Raw genomic sequence first — 16,206 nt, 5'->3', positions numbered from 1 at the left:
GGAAGGGGACAGGACTACAGGACAGGTGGTCTATGGAAGGGGACAGGACTACAGGACAGGTGATCTATGGAAGGGGACAGGACTACAGGACAGGTGATCTATGGAAGGGGACAGGACTACAGGACAGGTGAATTATGGAAGGGGACAGGACTACAGGACAGGTGGTCTATGGAAGGGGACAGGACTACAGGACAGATGGTCTATGGAAGGGGACAGGACAGGTGATCCATGGAAGGGGACAGGACTACAGGACAGGTGGTCTATGGAAGGGGACAGGACAGGTGGCATATGGAAGGGGACAGGACTACAGGACAGGTGGTCTATGGAAGGGGACAGGACAGGTGATCCATGGAAGGGGACAGGACTACAGGACAGGTGATCTATGGAAGGGGACAGGACTACAGGACAGGTGATCTATGGAAGGGGACAGGACAGGTGATCCATGGAAGGGGACAGGACTACAGGACAGGTGATCTATGGAAGGGGACAGGACTACAGGACAGGTGGTCTATGGAAGGGGACAGGACAGGTGGTCTATGGAAGGGGACAGGACTACAGGACAGGTGATCTATGGAAGGGGACAGGACTACAGGACAGGTGATCTATGGAAGGGGACAGGACTACAGGACAGGTGATCTATGGAAGGGGACAGGACTACAGGACAGATGGTCTATGGAAGGGGACAGGACAGGTGATCCATGGAAGGGGACAGGACTACAGGACAGGTGATCTATGGAAGGGGACAGGACTACAGGACAGGTGATCTATGGAAGGGGACAGGACTACAGGACAGGTGGTCTATGGAAGGGGACAGGACAGGTGGTCTATGGAAGGGGACAGGACAGGTGGTCTATGGAAGGGGACAGGACAGGTGGTCTATGGAAGGGGACAGGACAGGTGGTCTATGGAAGGGGACAGGACAGGTGGTCTATGGAAGGGGACAGGACAGGTGGTCTATGGAAGGGGACAGGACAGGTGGTCTATGGAAGGGGACAGGACAGGTGGTCTATGGAAGGGGACAGGACTACAGGACAGGTGGTCTATGGAAGGGGACAGGACAGGTGGTCTATGGAAGGGGACAGGACTACAGGACAGATGGTCTATGGAAGGGGACAGGACTACAGGACAGGACTACAGGACAGGTGGTCTATGGAAGGGGACAGGACAGGTGATCTATGGAAGGGGACAGGACAGGACAGGTGATCTATGGAAGGGGACAGGACTACAGGACAGGTGATCTATGGAAGGGGACAGGACAGGTGATCTATGGAAGGGGACAGGACAGGTGGTCTATGGAAGGGGACAGGACAGGTGATCTATGGAAGGGGACAGGACAGGTGATCTATGGAAGGGGACAGGACAGGTGATCTATGGAAGGGGACAGGACAGGTGATCTATGGAAGGGGACAGGACAGGTGATCTATGGAAGGGGACAGGACAGGTGATCTATGGAAGGGGACAGGACAGGTGATCTATGGAAGGGGACAGGACAGGTGATCTATGGAAGGGGACAGGACAGGTGATCTATGGAAGGGGACAGGACAGGTGGTCTATGGAAGGGGACAGGACTACAGGACAGGTGGTCTATGGAAGGGGACAGGACTACAGGACAGGTGGTCTATGGAAGGGGACAGGACTGGTCTATGGACAGGACAGGTGTTCTATGGAAGGGGACAGGACTACAGGACAGGTGTTCTATGGAAGGGGACAGGACTACAGGACAGGTGTTCTATGGAAGGGGACAGGACTACAGGACAGGTGTTCTATGGAAGGGGACAGGACTACAGGACAGGTGATCTATGGAAGGGGACAGGACTACAGGACAGGTGGTCTATGGAAGGGGACAGGACAGGTGGTCTATGGAAGGGGACAGGACAGGTGGTCTATGGAAGGGGACAGGACAGGTGGTCTATGGAAGGGGACAGGACAGGTGGTCTATGGAAGGGGACAGGACAGGTGGTCTATGGAAGGGGACAGGACAGGTGGTCTATGGAAGGGGACAGGACAGGTGGTCTATGGAAGGGGACAGGACAGGTGGTCTATGGAAGGGGACAGGACAGGTGGTCTATGGAAGGGGACAGGACAGGTGGTCTATGGAAGGGGACAGGACAGGTGGTCTATGGAAGGGGACAGACAGGTGGTCTATGGAAGGGGACACTATGGAAGAGACAGGTGGTCTATGGAAGGGGACAGGACAGGTGGTCTATGGAAGGGGACAGGACAGGTGGTCTATGGAAGGGGACAGGACAGGTGGTCTATGGAAGGGGACAGGACAGGTGGTCTATGGAAGGGGACAGGACAGGTGGTCTATGGAAGGGGACAGGACAGGTGGTCTATGGAAGGGGACAGGACAGGTGGTCTATGGAAGGGGACAGGACAGGTGGTCTATGGAAGGGGACAGGACAGGTGGTCTATGGAAGGGACAGGACAGGACAGGTGGTCTATGGAAGGGGACAGGACAGGTGGTCTATGGAAGGGGACAGGACAGGTGGTCTATGGAAGGGGACAGGACAGGTGGTCTATGGAAGGGGGACAGGACAGGTGGTCTATGGAAGGGGACAGGACAGGTGGTCTATGGAAGGGGACAGGACAGGACAGGTGGTCTATGGAAGGGGACAGGACAGGTGGTCTATGGAAGGGGACAGGACAGGTGGTCTATGGAAGGGGACAGGACAGGTGGTCTATGGAAGGGGGGGACAGGACAGGTGGTCTAGGTGGAAGGGGACAGGACAGGTGGTCTATGGAAGGGGACAGGACAGGTGGTCTATGGAAGGGGACAGGACAGGTGGTCTATGGAAGGGGACAGGACAGGTGGTCTATGGAAGGGGACAGGACAGGTGGTCTATGGAAGGGGACAGGACAGGTGGTCTATGGAAGGGGACAGGACAGGTGGTCTATGGAAGGGGACAGGACTACAGGACAGGTGGTCTATGGAAGGGGACAGGACTACAGGACAGGTGGTCTATGGAAGGGGACAGGACAGGTGGTCTATGGAAGGGGACAGGACTACAGGACAGGTGGTCTATGGAAGGGGACAGGACTACAGGACAGGTGATCTATGGAAGGGGACAGGACTACAGGACAGGTGATCTATGGAAGGGGACAGGACTACAGGACAGGTGGTCTATGGAAGGGGACAGGACTACAGGACAGGTGATCTATGGAAGGGGACAGGACTACAGGACAGGTGATCTATGGAAGGGGACAGGACAGGTGATCTATGGAAGGGGACAGGACTACAGGACAGGTGGTCTATGGAAGGGGACAGGACTACAGGACAGGTGGTCTATGGAAGGGGACAGGACTACATGACAGGTGATCTATGGAAGGGGACAGGACTACAGGACAGGTGGTCTATGGAAGGGGACAGGACAGGTGATCCATGGAAGGGGACAGGACTACAGGACAGGTGGTCTATGGAAGGGGACAGGACAGGTGGTCTATGGAAGGGGACAGGACTACAGGACAGGTGGTCTATGGAAGGGGACAGGACAGGTGATCCATGGAAGGGGACAGGACTACAGGACAGGTGGTCTATGGAAGGGGACAGGACAGGTGGTCTATGGAAGGGGACAGGACTACAGGACAGGTGGTCTATGGAAGGGGACAGGACTACAGGACAGGTGATCTATGGAAGGGGACAGGACTACAGGACAGGTGGTCTATGGAAGGGGACAGGACTACAGGACAGGTGATCTATGGAAGGGGACAGGACTACAGGACAGGTGGTCCATGGAAGGGGACAGGACTACAGGACAGGTGGTCTATGGAAGGGGACAGGACAGGTGGTCTATGGAAGGGGACAGGACTACAGGACAGGTGAATTATGGAAGGGGACAGGACTACAGGACAGGTGATCTATGGAAGGGGACAGGACTACAGGACAGATGATCTATGGAAGGGGACAGGACTACAGGACAGGTGATCTATGGAAGGGGACAGGACAGGTGATCCATGGAAGGGGACAGGACAGGTGGTCCATGGAAGGGGACAGGACAGGTGGTCCATGGAAGGGGACAGGACAGGTGGTCTATGGAAGGGGACAGGACAGGTGGTCTATGGAAGGGGACAGGACAGGTGGTCTATGGAAGGGGACAGGACAGGTGGTCTATGGAAGGGGACAGGACAGTTGGTCTATGGAAGGGGACAGGACAGGTGGTCTATGGAAGGGGACAGGACAGGTGGTCTATGGAAGGGGACAGGACAGGTGGTCTATGGAAGGGGACAGGACAGGTGGTCTATGGAAGGGGACAGGACAGGTGGTCTATGGAAGGGGACAGGACAGGTGGTCTATGGAAGGGGACAGGACAGGTGGTCTATGGAAGGGGACAGGACAGGTGGTCTATGGAAGGGGACAGGACAGGTGGTCTATGGAAGGACAGGACAGGACAGGTGGTCTATGGAAGGGGACAGGACAGGTGGTCTATGGAAGGGGACAGGACAGGTGGTCTATGGAAGGGGACAGGACAGGTGGTCTATGGAAGGGGACAGGACAGGTGGTCTATGGAAGGGGACAGGACTACAGGACAGGTGGTCTATGGAAGGGGACAGGACTACAGGACAGGTGGTCTATGGAAGGGGACAGGACTACAGGACAGGTGATCTATGGAAGGGGACAGGACTACAGGACAGGTGGTCTATGGAAGGGGACAGGACTACAGGACAGGTGGTCTATGGAAGGGGACAGGACTACAGGACAGGTGGTCTATGGAAGGGGACAGGACTACAGGACAGGTGGTCTATGGAAGGGGACAGGACTACAGGACAGGTGGTCTGGAAGGGGACAGGACTACAGGACAGGAAGGGGACAGGACTACAGGACAGGTGGTCTATGGAAGGGGACAGGACTACAGGACAGGTGATCTATGGAAGGGGACAGGACTACAGGACAGGTGATCTATGGAAGGGGACAGGACTACAGGACAGGTGGTCTATGGAAGGGGACAGGACTACAGGACAGGTGATCTATGGAAGGGGACAGGACAGGTGAATTATGGAAGGGGACAGGACTACAGGACAGGTGATCTATGGAAGGGGACAGGACTACAGGACAGGTGGTCTATGGAAGGGGACAGGACTACATGACAGGTGATCTATGGAAGGGGACAGGACTACAGGACAGGTGATCTATGGAAGGGGACAGGACTACAGGACAGGTGGTCTATGGAAGGGGACAGGACTACAGGACAGGTGATCTATGGAAGGGGACAGGACTACAGGACAGGTGATCTATGGAAGGGGACAGGACTACAGGACAGGTGGTCTATGGAAGGGGACAGGACTACAGGACAGGTGGTCTATGGAAGGGGACAGGACTACAGGACAGGTGGTCTATGGAAGGGGACAGGACTACAGGACAGGTGGTCTATGGAAGGGGACAGGACTACAGGACAGGTGGTCTATGGAAGGGGACAGGACAGGTGATCCATGGAAGGGGACAGGACTACAGGACAGGTGGTCTATGGAAGGGGACAGGACAGGTGGTCTATGGAAGGGGACAGGACAGGTGGTCTATGGAAGGTGACAGGACTACAGGACAGGTGGTCTATGGAAGGGGACAGGACAGGTGGTCTATGGAAGGGGACAGGACTACAGGACAGGTGGTCTATGGAAGGGGACAGGACTACAGGACAGGTGGTCTATGGAAGGGGACAGGACAGGTGATCTATGGAAGGGGACAGGACTACAGGACAGTTGGTCTATGGAAGGGGACAGGACTACAGGACAGGTGGTCTATGGAAGGGGACAGGACTACAGGACAGGTGGTCTATGGAAGGGGACAGGACTACAGGACAGGTGGTCTATGGAAGGGGACAGGACTACAGGACAGGTGGTCTATGGAAGGGGACAGGACTACAGGACAGGTGGTCTATGGAAGGGGACAGGACAGGTGATCCATGGAAGGGGACAGGACTACAGGACAGGTGGTCTATGGAAGGGGACAGGACAGGTGGTCTATGGAAGGGGACAGGACAGGTGGTCTATGGAAGGGGACAGGACAGGTGGTCTATGGAAGGGGACAGGACTACAGGACAGGTGGTCTATGGAAGGGGACAGGACAGGTGGTCTATGGAAGGGGACAGGACATGTGGTCTATGGAAGGGGACAGGACTACAGGACAGGTGGTCTATGGAAGGGGACAGGACAGGTGATCTATGGAAGGGGACAGGACAGGTGGTCTATGGAAGGGGACAGGACAGGTGATCCATGGAAGGGGACAGGACATCCATGGAAGGGGACAGGACTACAGGACAGGTGGTCTATGGAAGGGGACAGGACAGGTGGTCTATGGAAGGGGACAGGACAGGTGGTCTATGGAAGGGGACAGGACAGGTGGTCTATGGAAGGGGACAGGACTACAGGACAGGTGAATTATGGAAGGGGACAGGACTACAGGACAGGTGATCTATGGAAGGGGACAGGACTACAGGACAGGTGATCTATGGAAGGGGACAGGACTACAGGACAGGTGGTCTATGGAAGGGGACAGGACTACAGGACAGGTGATCTATGGAAGGGGACAGGACAGGTGGTCTATGGAAGGGGACAGGACTACAGGACAGGTGGTCTATGGAAGGGGACAGGACTACAGGACAGGTGGTCTATGGAAGGGGACAGGACTACAGGACAGGTGATCTATGGAAGGGGACAGGACTACAGGACAGGTGATCCATGGAAGGGGACAGGACTACAGGACAGGTGATCTATGGAAGGGGACAGGACTACAGGACAGGTGGTCTATGGAAGGGGACAGGACTACAGGACAGGTGATCTATGGAAGGGGACAGGACTACAGGACAGGTGGTCTATGGAAGGGGACAGGACTACAGGACAGGTGGTCTATGGAAGGGGACAGGACAGGTGGTCTATGGAAGGACTACAGGACAGGACTGGAAGGGGGGGACAGGACTACAGGACAGGTGATCTATGGAAGGGGACAGGACTACAGGACAGGTGGTCTATGGAAGGGGACAGGACTACAGGACAGGTGGTCTATGGAAGGGGACAGGACTACAGGACAGGTGGTCTATGGAAGGGGACAGGACTACAGGACAGGTGATCTATGGAAGGGGACAGGACTACAGGACAGGTAGTCTATGGAAGGGGACAGGACAGGTGGTCTATGGAAGGGGACAGGACTACAGGACAGGTGGTCTATGGAAGGGGACAGGACTACAGGACAGGTGATCTATGGAAGGGGACAGGACTACAGGACAGGTGATCCATGGAAGGGGACAGGACTACAGGACAGGTGATCTATGGAAGGGGACAGGACTACAGGACAGGTGGTCTATGGAAGGGGACAGGACTACAGGACAGGTGATCTATGGAAGGGGACAGGACTACAGGACAGGTGGTCTATGGAAGGGGACAGGACTACAGGACAGGTGGTCTATGGAAGGGGACAGGACAGGTGGTCTATGGAAGGGGACAGGACTACAGGACAGGTGATCTATGGAAGGGGACAGGACTACAGGACAGGTGGTCTATGGAAGGGGACAGGACTACAGGACAGGTGGTCTATGGAAGGGGACAGGACTACAGGACAGGTGGTCTATGGAAGGGGACAGGACTACAGGACAGGTGATCTATGGAAGGGGACAGGACTACAGGACAGGTAGTCTATGGAAGGGGACAGGACAGGTGGTCTATGGAAGGGGACAGGACTACAGGACAGGTGGTCTATGGAAGGGGACAGGACTACAGGACAGGTGATCCATGGAAGGGGACAGGACTACAGGACAGGTGATCTATGGAAGGGGACAGGACTACAGGACAGGTGGTCTATGGAAGGGGACAGGACTACAGGACAGGTGATCTATGGAAGGGGACAGGACTACAGGACTCACATGTGACTTGTGGATCAGTTCATCCTTGGTGATTTCTCCAACACACTCCAGATGGGGACAGTCACTGCTGGATTCTACAGGCATCACTCACCTGAACCTGAACCTTACCTGTCAGAGGGGGAAAGGAAGAGGAAGAGGAAGAGGGAGAGGGAGAGGAAGAGAGGATAAGAAAAAGCATGTTATTTTGTGATCTAAAACAGGGGTTCCCAAACCTTTCCTGTACTGGACATTGTTTTGGGAAGATAAATTAGCAGTTTAACATTCCTACATGCCTGTTGTATTATTCAAGTGTGTTAAGTTCTGTGCATCATGATTGGGAGGCTAACAACGCAGAGACAGCCCTATTAATGAATAACTAGCCTTGTGGAGCAGCAACGTTGCCCTATAAAATGGGCTGATACAGACGTGATCGTCCTAATCACCTGAGACACATTTCAGGAAGTACCGGTAGTAAAAACATTATAGTACCAAAACTTTTCATATTTTTGGTAAAGAAAAAAACAAACATTGTATTGATGACACTGTGCCTAGTCAGTCGGAAAGGGGGGACAGCTAGTCAGTCGGAAAGGGGGGACAGCTAGTCAGTCGGAAAGGGGGATAGCTAGTCAGTCGGAAAGGGGGATAGCTAGTCAGTCGGAAAGGGGGATAGCTAGTCAGTCGGAAAGGGGGATAGCTAGTCAGTCGGAAAGGGGGGCTAGCAAGTCAGTCGGAAAGGGGGATAGCTAGTCAGTCGGAAAGGTGGGACAGCTAGTCAGTCGGAAAGGTGGGACGGCAGCTAGTCAGTCGGAAAGGGGGGTAGCTAGTCAGTCGGAAAGGGGGATAGCTAGTCAGTCGGAAAGGGGGGACAGCTAGTCAGTCGGAAAGGGGGGACAGCTAGTCAGTCGGAAAGGGGGGACAGCTAGTCAGTCGGAAAGGGGGGACAGCTAGTCAGTCGGAAAGGGGGGGATACCTACTCTAACACACTGGCCACCCAGCTCTAACACACTGGCCACCCAGCTCTAACACACTGGCCACACTGCTCTAACACACTGGCCACACTGCTCTAACACACTGGCCACACTGCTCCAACACACTGCTCCAACACACTGCTCCAACACACTGCTCCAACACACTGGCCACACTGCTCTAACACACTGCTCTAACACACTGCTCTAACACACTGCTCTAACACACTGGCCACACTGCTCTAACACACTGCTCTAACACACTGCTCTAACACACTGCTCTAACACACTGCTCTAACACACTGCTCTAACACACTGCTCTAACACACTTCTCTAACACACTTCTCTAACACACTTCTCTAACACACTGACCACACAGCTCTAACACACTGCTCTAGCACACTGGCCACACTGCTCTAACACACTGCTCTAACACACTGACCACACAGCTCTAACACACTGCTCTAGCACACAGCTCCAACACACAGCTCCAACACACTGACCACACAGCTCCAACACACAGCTCCAACACACTGCTCCAACACACTGCTCCAACACACAGCTCCAACACACAGCTCCAACACACAGCTCCAACACACAGCTCCAACACACAGCTCCAACACACAGCTCCAACACACAGCTCCAACACACAGCTCCAACACACAGCTCCAACACACAGCTCCAACACACTGACCACACAGCTCCAACACACTGCTCCAACACACTGCTCCAACACACTGCTCCAACACACAGCTCCAACACACAGCTCCAACACACAGCTCCAACACACAGCTCCAACACACAGCTCCAACACACAGCTCCAACACACAGCTCCAACACACAGCTCCAACACACAGCTCCAACACACTGCTCCAACACACTGCTCCAACACACTGCTCCAACACACTGCTCCAACACACTGCTCCAACACACTGCTCCAACAACTGCTCCAACACACCGCTCCAACACACCGCTCCAACACACCGCTCTAACACACCGCTCTAACACACCGCTCTAACACACTGGCCACACAGCTCAAACACACAGCTCTAACACACAGCTCTAACACACAGCTCTAACACACAGCTCTAACACACAGCTCTAACACACAGCTCTAACACACAGCTCTAACACACTGCCCACACAGCTCTAACACACTGCTCTAACACACAGCTCTAACACACAGCTCTAACACACAGCTCTAACACACAGCTCTAACACACAGCTCTAACACACAGCTCTAACACACTGCCCACACAGCTCTAACACACTGCTCTAACACACTGCTCTAACACACTGCTCTAACACACTGCTCTAACACACTGCTCTAACACACTGCTCTAACACACTGGCCTAACACACTGGCCTAACACACTGGCCACACTGCTCTAACACACTGCTCTAACACACAGCTCTAACACACTGACCACACAGCTCTAACACACTGCTCTAACACACTGCTCTAACACACTGCTCTAACACACTGCTCTAACACACTGACCACACAGCTCTAGCACACTGACCACACAGCTCTAGCACACTGACCACACTGCTCTAGCACACTGATCACACTGCTCTAGCACACTGACCACACTGCTCTAGCACACTGACCACACTGCTCACACAGCTCTAACACACAGCTCTAACACACTGCTCTAACACACTGACCACACTGCTCTAACACACTGCTCTAACACACTGCTCTAACACACTGCTCTAACACACTGACCACACTGCTCTAACACACTGGCCACACTGCTCTAACACACTGCTCTAACACACTGCTCTAACACACTGCTCTAACACACTGCTCTAACACACTGACCACATAGGTCTAGAACTTGGTTCTAATTGTGAGGCTTAACACGCTGGAAGTCCCGCCTCTCCCATCTCATTGGTTTTTAGGAGCATATACCCATATACTGTTACACTGGCAGTACTATAGTGCCTATAAGAACATCCAATAGTCAAAGTTATATAAAATACAAATGGTATAGAGAGAAATAGTCCTATAATTCCTATAATAACTACAACCTAAAACTTCTTACCTGGGAATATTGAAGACTCATGTTAAAAGGAACCACCAGCTTTCATATGTTCTCATGTTCTGAGCCAGGAACTGAAACGTTAGCTTTTTAACATGGCACATATTACTTTCTCCTCCAACACTTTGTTTTTGCATTATTTAAACCAAATTGAACATGTTTCATTATTTATTTGAGGCTAAATTGATTTTATTGATATTTTATATTAAGTTAAAATAAGTGTTAGTTCAGTATTGTTGTAATTGTCATTATTACAAATATATGATTTTTATTTTAAATTTTTTTTAATTTTTTTTATTTTATTTATTTATTTTTTTAAATCGGCCGATTAATCAGTATCGGCTCTTTTGGTCCTCCAATAATCGGTATCGGTGTTGAAAAATCATAATTCGTCGACCTCTAGTAGAGATTACTATAAACTAACTGTTTATCCATTTATCTGTGGATTAACTGTCGGAGTAGAGGACCTTGTGCATCAAATAACAACCCAATGATTATACCCCAGTACGAATTAGCTAGCAACAGCAAGCTAGCTAGCCAAAAATGTTTAATGCTTTTCCACCTGTCCCCAAATTAATATAGTTGGTTCTGTTAGTTTTGATATTTCAACCTGCGCGTCCTGATCGCGTCTGGTGTGGGGGAACAAAATCAACATGCGCGCAATGGCTTGTGTGGTCTAGTCAGCATGTACCTCAAATAGTGACTCCAGCAGGGAGCGTGGTGAGAGAAACTACCTCTACAGCCAAACCCAGGCCAGGCCAGGCCAGGCCAGGGAGCGTGGTGAGAGAAACTACCTCTACAGCCAAACCCAGGCCAGCAGGCCAGGCCAGGGAGCGTGGTGAGAGAAACTACCTCTACAGCCAAACCCAGGCCAGCCCAGGCCAGGGAGCGTGGTGAGAGAAACTACCTCGACAACCAAACCCAGCCCAGGCCAGGGAGCGTGGTGAGAGAAACTACCTCGACAGCCAAACCCAGCCCAGGCCAGGGAGCGTGGTGACAGAAACTACCTCTACAGCCAAACCCAGGCCAGGGAGCGTGGTGAGAGAAATTACCTCTACAGCCAAACCCAGCTTAGGCCAGGGAGCGTGGTGAGAGAAACTACCTCTACAACCAAACCCAGCTCAGGCCAGGGAGCGTGGTGAGAGAAACTACCTCTACAGCCAAACCCAGCTCAGGCCAGGGAGCGTGGTGAGAGAAACTACCTCTACAGCCAAACCCAGCCCAGGCCAGGGAGCGTGGTGAGAGAAACTACCTCGACAACCAAACCCAGCCCAGGCCAGGGAGCGTGGTGAGAGAAACTACCTCTACAGCCAAACCCAGCCCAGGCCAGGGAGCGTGGTGAGAGAAACTACCTCTACAGCCAAACCCAGGCCAGGGAGTGTGGTGAGAGAAACTACCTCTACAGCCAAACACAGCCCAGGCCAGGGAGCGTGGTGAGAGAAACGACCTCTACAGCCAAACCCAGCCCAGACCAGGGAGCGTGGTGTGAGTGAGAGAGAACACTAGACAGTTGATGGTCCAGCAGGTCAGGTAAATTCCCTTACAGATCAATAGTGTTTTCTCAGGTCACAACTATCAGCCTGCATAGATCCCAGCTGCACTCTTCCACTCACAAACATCTCACTCTCTCTGACTCACACACACACCCTAATAAATGCACTTTACACAGCTGATAAAAACACTTCAAGGTTCTCTAAGACAAAGAAGTTGATAGTGGACTACAGGAAACGGAGGGCCGACACGCCTCCATTCACATCGACAGGTCGAGAGCTTCAAGTTCCTCGGTGTCCACATCACTAAGGATTTATCATGGTCCTAACACACCAACACAGTCATGAAGAGAGCATGACAACTCCTCTTCCCTTCAGGAGGATAAAAAGATTTGGCATGGGCCCTCAGATTCTCAAAGTTCTACAGCTGCACCATCGAGAGCATCTTGACTGGCTGCTTCACCGCCTGGTATGGAAACTGCTCGGCCTCCGACCGCAAGGCACTACAGAGGGTAGTGTGAATGGCCCAGTACATCACTGGGGCCAAGCTGCCTTCCATCCAGGACCTATATACTTGGCCGTGTCAGAGGAAAGCCCATAAAATTGTCAGAGACTCCAGTCACCCAAGTTATAGACTGTTTTCTCTGCTACTGCATGGCAAGCGGTGCCAGAGCGCCACGTCTAGGACCAAAAGGCTCCTCAAAAAGCCATCAGGCTGCTGAACAATTAATAAAAATTGCCACTGGACAATTTACATTTACATTTATTTTTATTCTTTTTGTGTTACTTTTTATTGTATCCTACTTGGTAAATATTTTCTTCTTCTTGTACTGCAGTGTTGGTTAAGGGCTTGTAAGTCAGCATTTCACTGTAAAGTCCACACTTGTTGTGGACGTGTGCACATGTGGCAAATAAAGTTTGATTTGATCTGCAGAGAAGAATGGGAGAAACTCCCCAAATACAGGTGTGCCAAGCTTGTAGTGTCATACCCAAGAAGACTAGAGGCTGTAATTTATGCTAAAGGTGCTTCAACAAAGTACTGAGTAAAGGGTCTGAATACTAATATTTCCATATTTTTTTAATACATTTGTGTAGATTGGGGAAAAAAACGAATCCATTTTAGATTAAGGCTAATGTAACAATGTGGAAAAACTCAAGGGGTCTGAATACTTTCCGAATGCAGTATATTTCCTTGAAACCACCAACACCAATCCGATCCTCAGAGAAGAGGTTTTTCACCCAAAGCCTCATCAATTCATTATCTCCAATATTACTCTATTTTCACAATGAACATTGAAATACATAAATTCATCTGAATAATCAAGTACAGCCAAATGTTGGGCGGGGCATTTCTGCTCATGTTTCTTCGCCTACTTCACCCTCATGATGCCTTACTACCAACCACTGGACCTCAAGCTGATTCATACTAGAATCATGTACATCCCTTTCCCTATTAGCCCCTTGCATTTCTCAGACCAGTTATTAATTATCAACCAGCACGTCAAAACAGTTGCTAGCAACTGGATGTAATGTATTTAGTAAGCTACTAGCTACTGGCACACGGGGCGGACATTACCGGCAGTTCAGTCGGTGCGCCAGATCTCTGACAGAGGCTAGCTAAGCTAACGGCCAAAAGGGCAGTTGGCCCGGGGCGCTAACTAGCCAACATGCTAACCAGTCGATGTGAAATATGTTGAAGGTTCAATTCAATCCCGATGTGAATCAAGCAGAGTTATCTGAACATTAACACGATTCATGCTAGATAACAATACCTGTCTTGATGTGAAGAAAAAAAAAGAGACTGACAAATGGATGATGCTAACATTAGCTAGTAAACGTCAATTGCTGCTGGCTTTTCGTCTCTGCAGCAACCCCCCGATTATAACCTGTTGGCTCTTACCTGCACGTTTGGATTTTACAGTTAGGAAGAAATGCTCCGGTTATCTTTGAAAGCTAACACAGCGGCTCAAGAACTATCCTTGACATTACTTCGACATGTAACAGTTTTAAAGAGAAAACCGTTCATTCGTAACGCACAACTTCCAGGTTGTGGATCCGCCTTCTTCTTCTTTGGAGTTTAACGGCGGTTGGCATCCAATATGATGCATTACCGCCCCCAACTGGACTATAATATAAATCCATTATACTTTGAGATACAAAATAAAATTAAAAATAATGGAAAAAATAATAACAATAACTTGACCCCATCTGCTGCCAACGGCCTGGGAGGATGGGTCACCGCCATTCAACACACCCTGTAACTCTTCTGAAGTCAAATAATTCTCTGCAGATGCCACCACAACATCTATTTTCTCTGATTTATGTTCCATTTCTGCGTTACTGTTGATAACCATTGCTAAGACAACCTCACTGAAGCATACATCACTCATTTCCCTCTGTGCTGGCACATATCTACTACTCGCAGGGATCCTCTCAGGAACTCTCACCCTTGACCCATCCTCCTCTACTTTCTTCACTGCCTCAGCATACGACACCTTCTGCACTACTGTGACTCTAGCCACCTCAACCTGCCTCTTGCACCAGACACTTCCAACCCCCAGCAACATGGGCACTTCTGCAGTTGACACATACAATTGTATCCACAGAAACTACCCAATCCTCGATCCCACGTCCTCCTGCACTCTTCCCACATCTTGGAATCTCCCTCCAACAAACTGCTGCATCAGGACCATAAACGTGGCACCTGAAACACCGCAGTGGATTCGGCACAAAAGCTCAAACAGGATACCTGCTATATCCCAACATGACCTTGTTGGTAAAGACTCTGACTCAAAACTAAAAAGGACTGACAGTGACTCCTCTTTTTCACCACACTCACCCCCCAGGTCTGCGTCTCACCAAACGGTGGGCATCACAAACACCAGGAATCTTCAACTTCAATTGCTCCACCTCCACACTTAACGTTACCCCAGAAATCACTACTTTCAATGGTTCCCTGTTCCTAAGAGCAAAGCAAGAAATAGATCTTGACCCAAGTTGCGTGACACAGAGCGCCCACTCGCCCGGGTTAGAAGAAACACAAACAAATATCAGAAGTCCACTACAGGTTACCTTCACTGATTCAACCACACCTAACTCCTTTCCCACCCACCGTGAAACCACACATGGATCCGCCAAATGGCAAGGAGTGGATCCGCCTTCTGACGCAACTGCCATCTTGTGGTTGTGTGGGAACGGGTGTTGCTGCGTCACCTGACGACTAAGAGTGAGATAACAAAATTCAGATTCTGCACAATAAACAAATTGAAATAGATTTTGACTTGGATTTCTACATAGTCTATAACCACGTTTCCATCTATAGTTTTTATGCGAGTATCATACCATGTAACAAAAATGACAGCTGTGATGGAAACAGGAAGTTTGGTTAAAATGTTATAAATGCTGACAGATCATTTGTTTGTTCAACATGGTGGGGTCTATTTTGTGCCATGTCGGTAAAATAATTATGCGAGAAATGGCGGTGGAAACGCCTTTATGTGCAAATACTGATATAATAACCATCATATCGAAGTCAACTTGGGAGTCACGCGATGATATGTTGTGTGGTCCTACCACAACGTCTTGGGGAATCATGCTGTTTATTAGGCTACAGATTAAATAAATGATGATGAACTTCACAGGGTGAGGAAAATGCATGGTGACCTTCATTCTCTTTTCCAGTAAATAGCAAGGGTCTTTATGAAGGTAAAATAGTGATTTAAGTGTACAAGTGACATGACGATCGATGCTTGACTGCCAGCTGTTAATCTCATCATGTAGTCTAGCCTACCCATACATGTAGACTAGCCTACCCGTATCTGCCAGCTGTTGGCTAGAGCAAGGTTTGACAAATCCTGTCCTGTGCAGACACTAGGCC

At 50.8% G+C, this 16,206-nt stretch overlaps 1 protein-coding gene across 1 annotated transcript in view; it reads right to left on the bottom strand.

The window, feature by feature from the left end:
- usp33 (ubiquitin specific peptidase 33) overlaps positions 1 to 14,389 on the bottom strand; it is a 121,128-nt gene extending 106,739 nt beyond the window's left edge. Inside the window, exons 1-2 of the mRNA XM_065013829.1 lie at positions 14,230 to 14,389; positions 7,851 to 7,958 (exon numbers count right to left, since the gene is read on the bottom strand). Coding sequence (XP_064869901.1) covers positions 7,851 to 7,934 — 84 coding nt within the window. The 5' untranslated portion in view covers positions 7,935 to 7,958; positions 14,230 to 14,389. The remainder of the gene's footprint in view (positions 1 to 7,850; positions 7,959 to 14,229) is intronic.
- Positions 14,390 to 16,206: the final 1,817 nt, after the last annotated feature.

Source organism: Oncorhynchus nerka, linkage group LG9b (genome assembly GCF_034236695.1).
Source record: "Oncorhynchus nerka isolate Pitt River linkage group LG9b, Oner_Uvic_2.0, whole genome shotgun sequence".
Classification (NCBI taxonomy): domain Eukaryota; kingdom Metazoa; phylum Chordata; class Actinopteri; order Salmoniformes; family Salmonidae; genus Oncorhynchus; species Oncorhynchus nerka.
The sequence above is the reverse complement of the archived record's forward strand: the minus strand, read 5'-3'. Positions and strand labels throughout refer to the sequence as shown.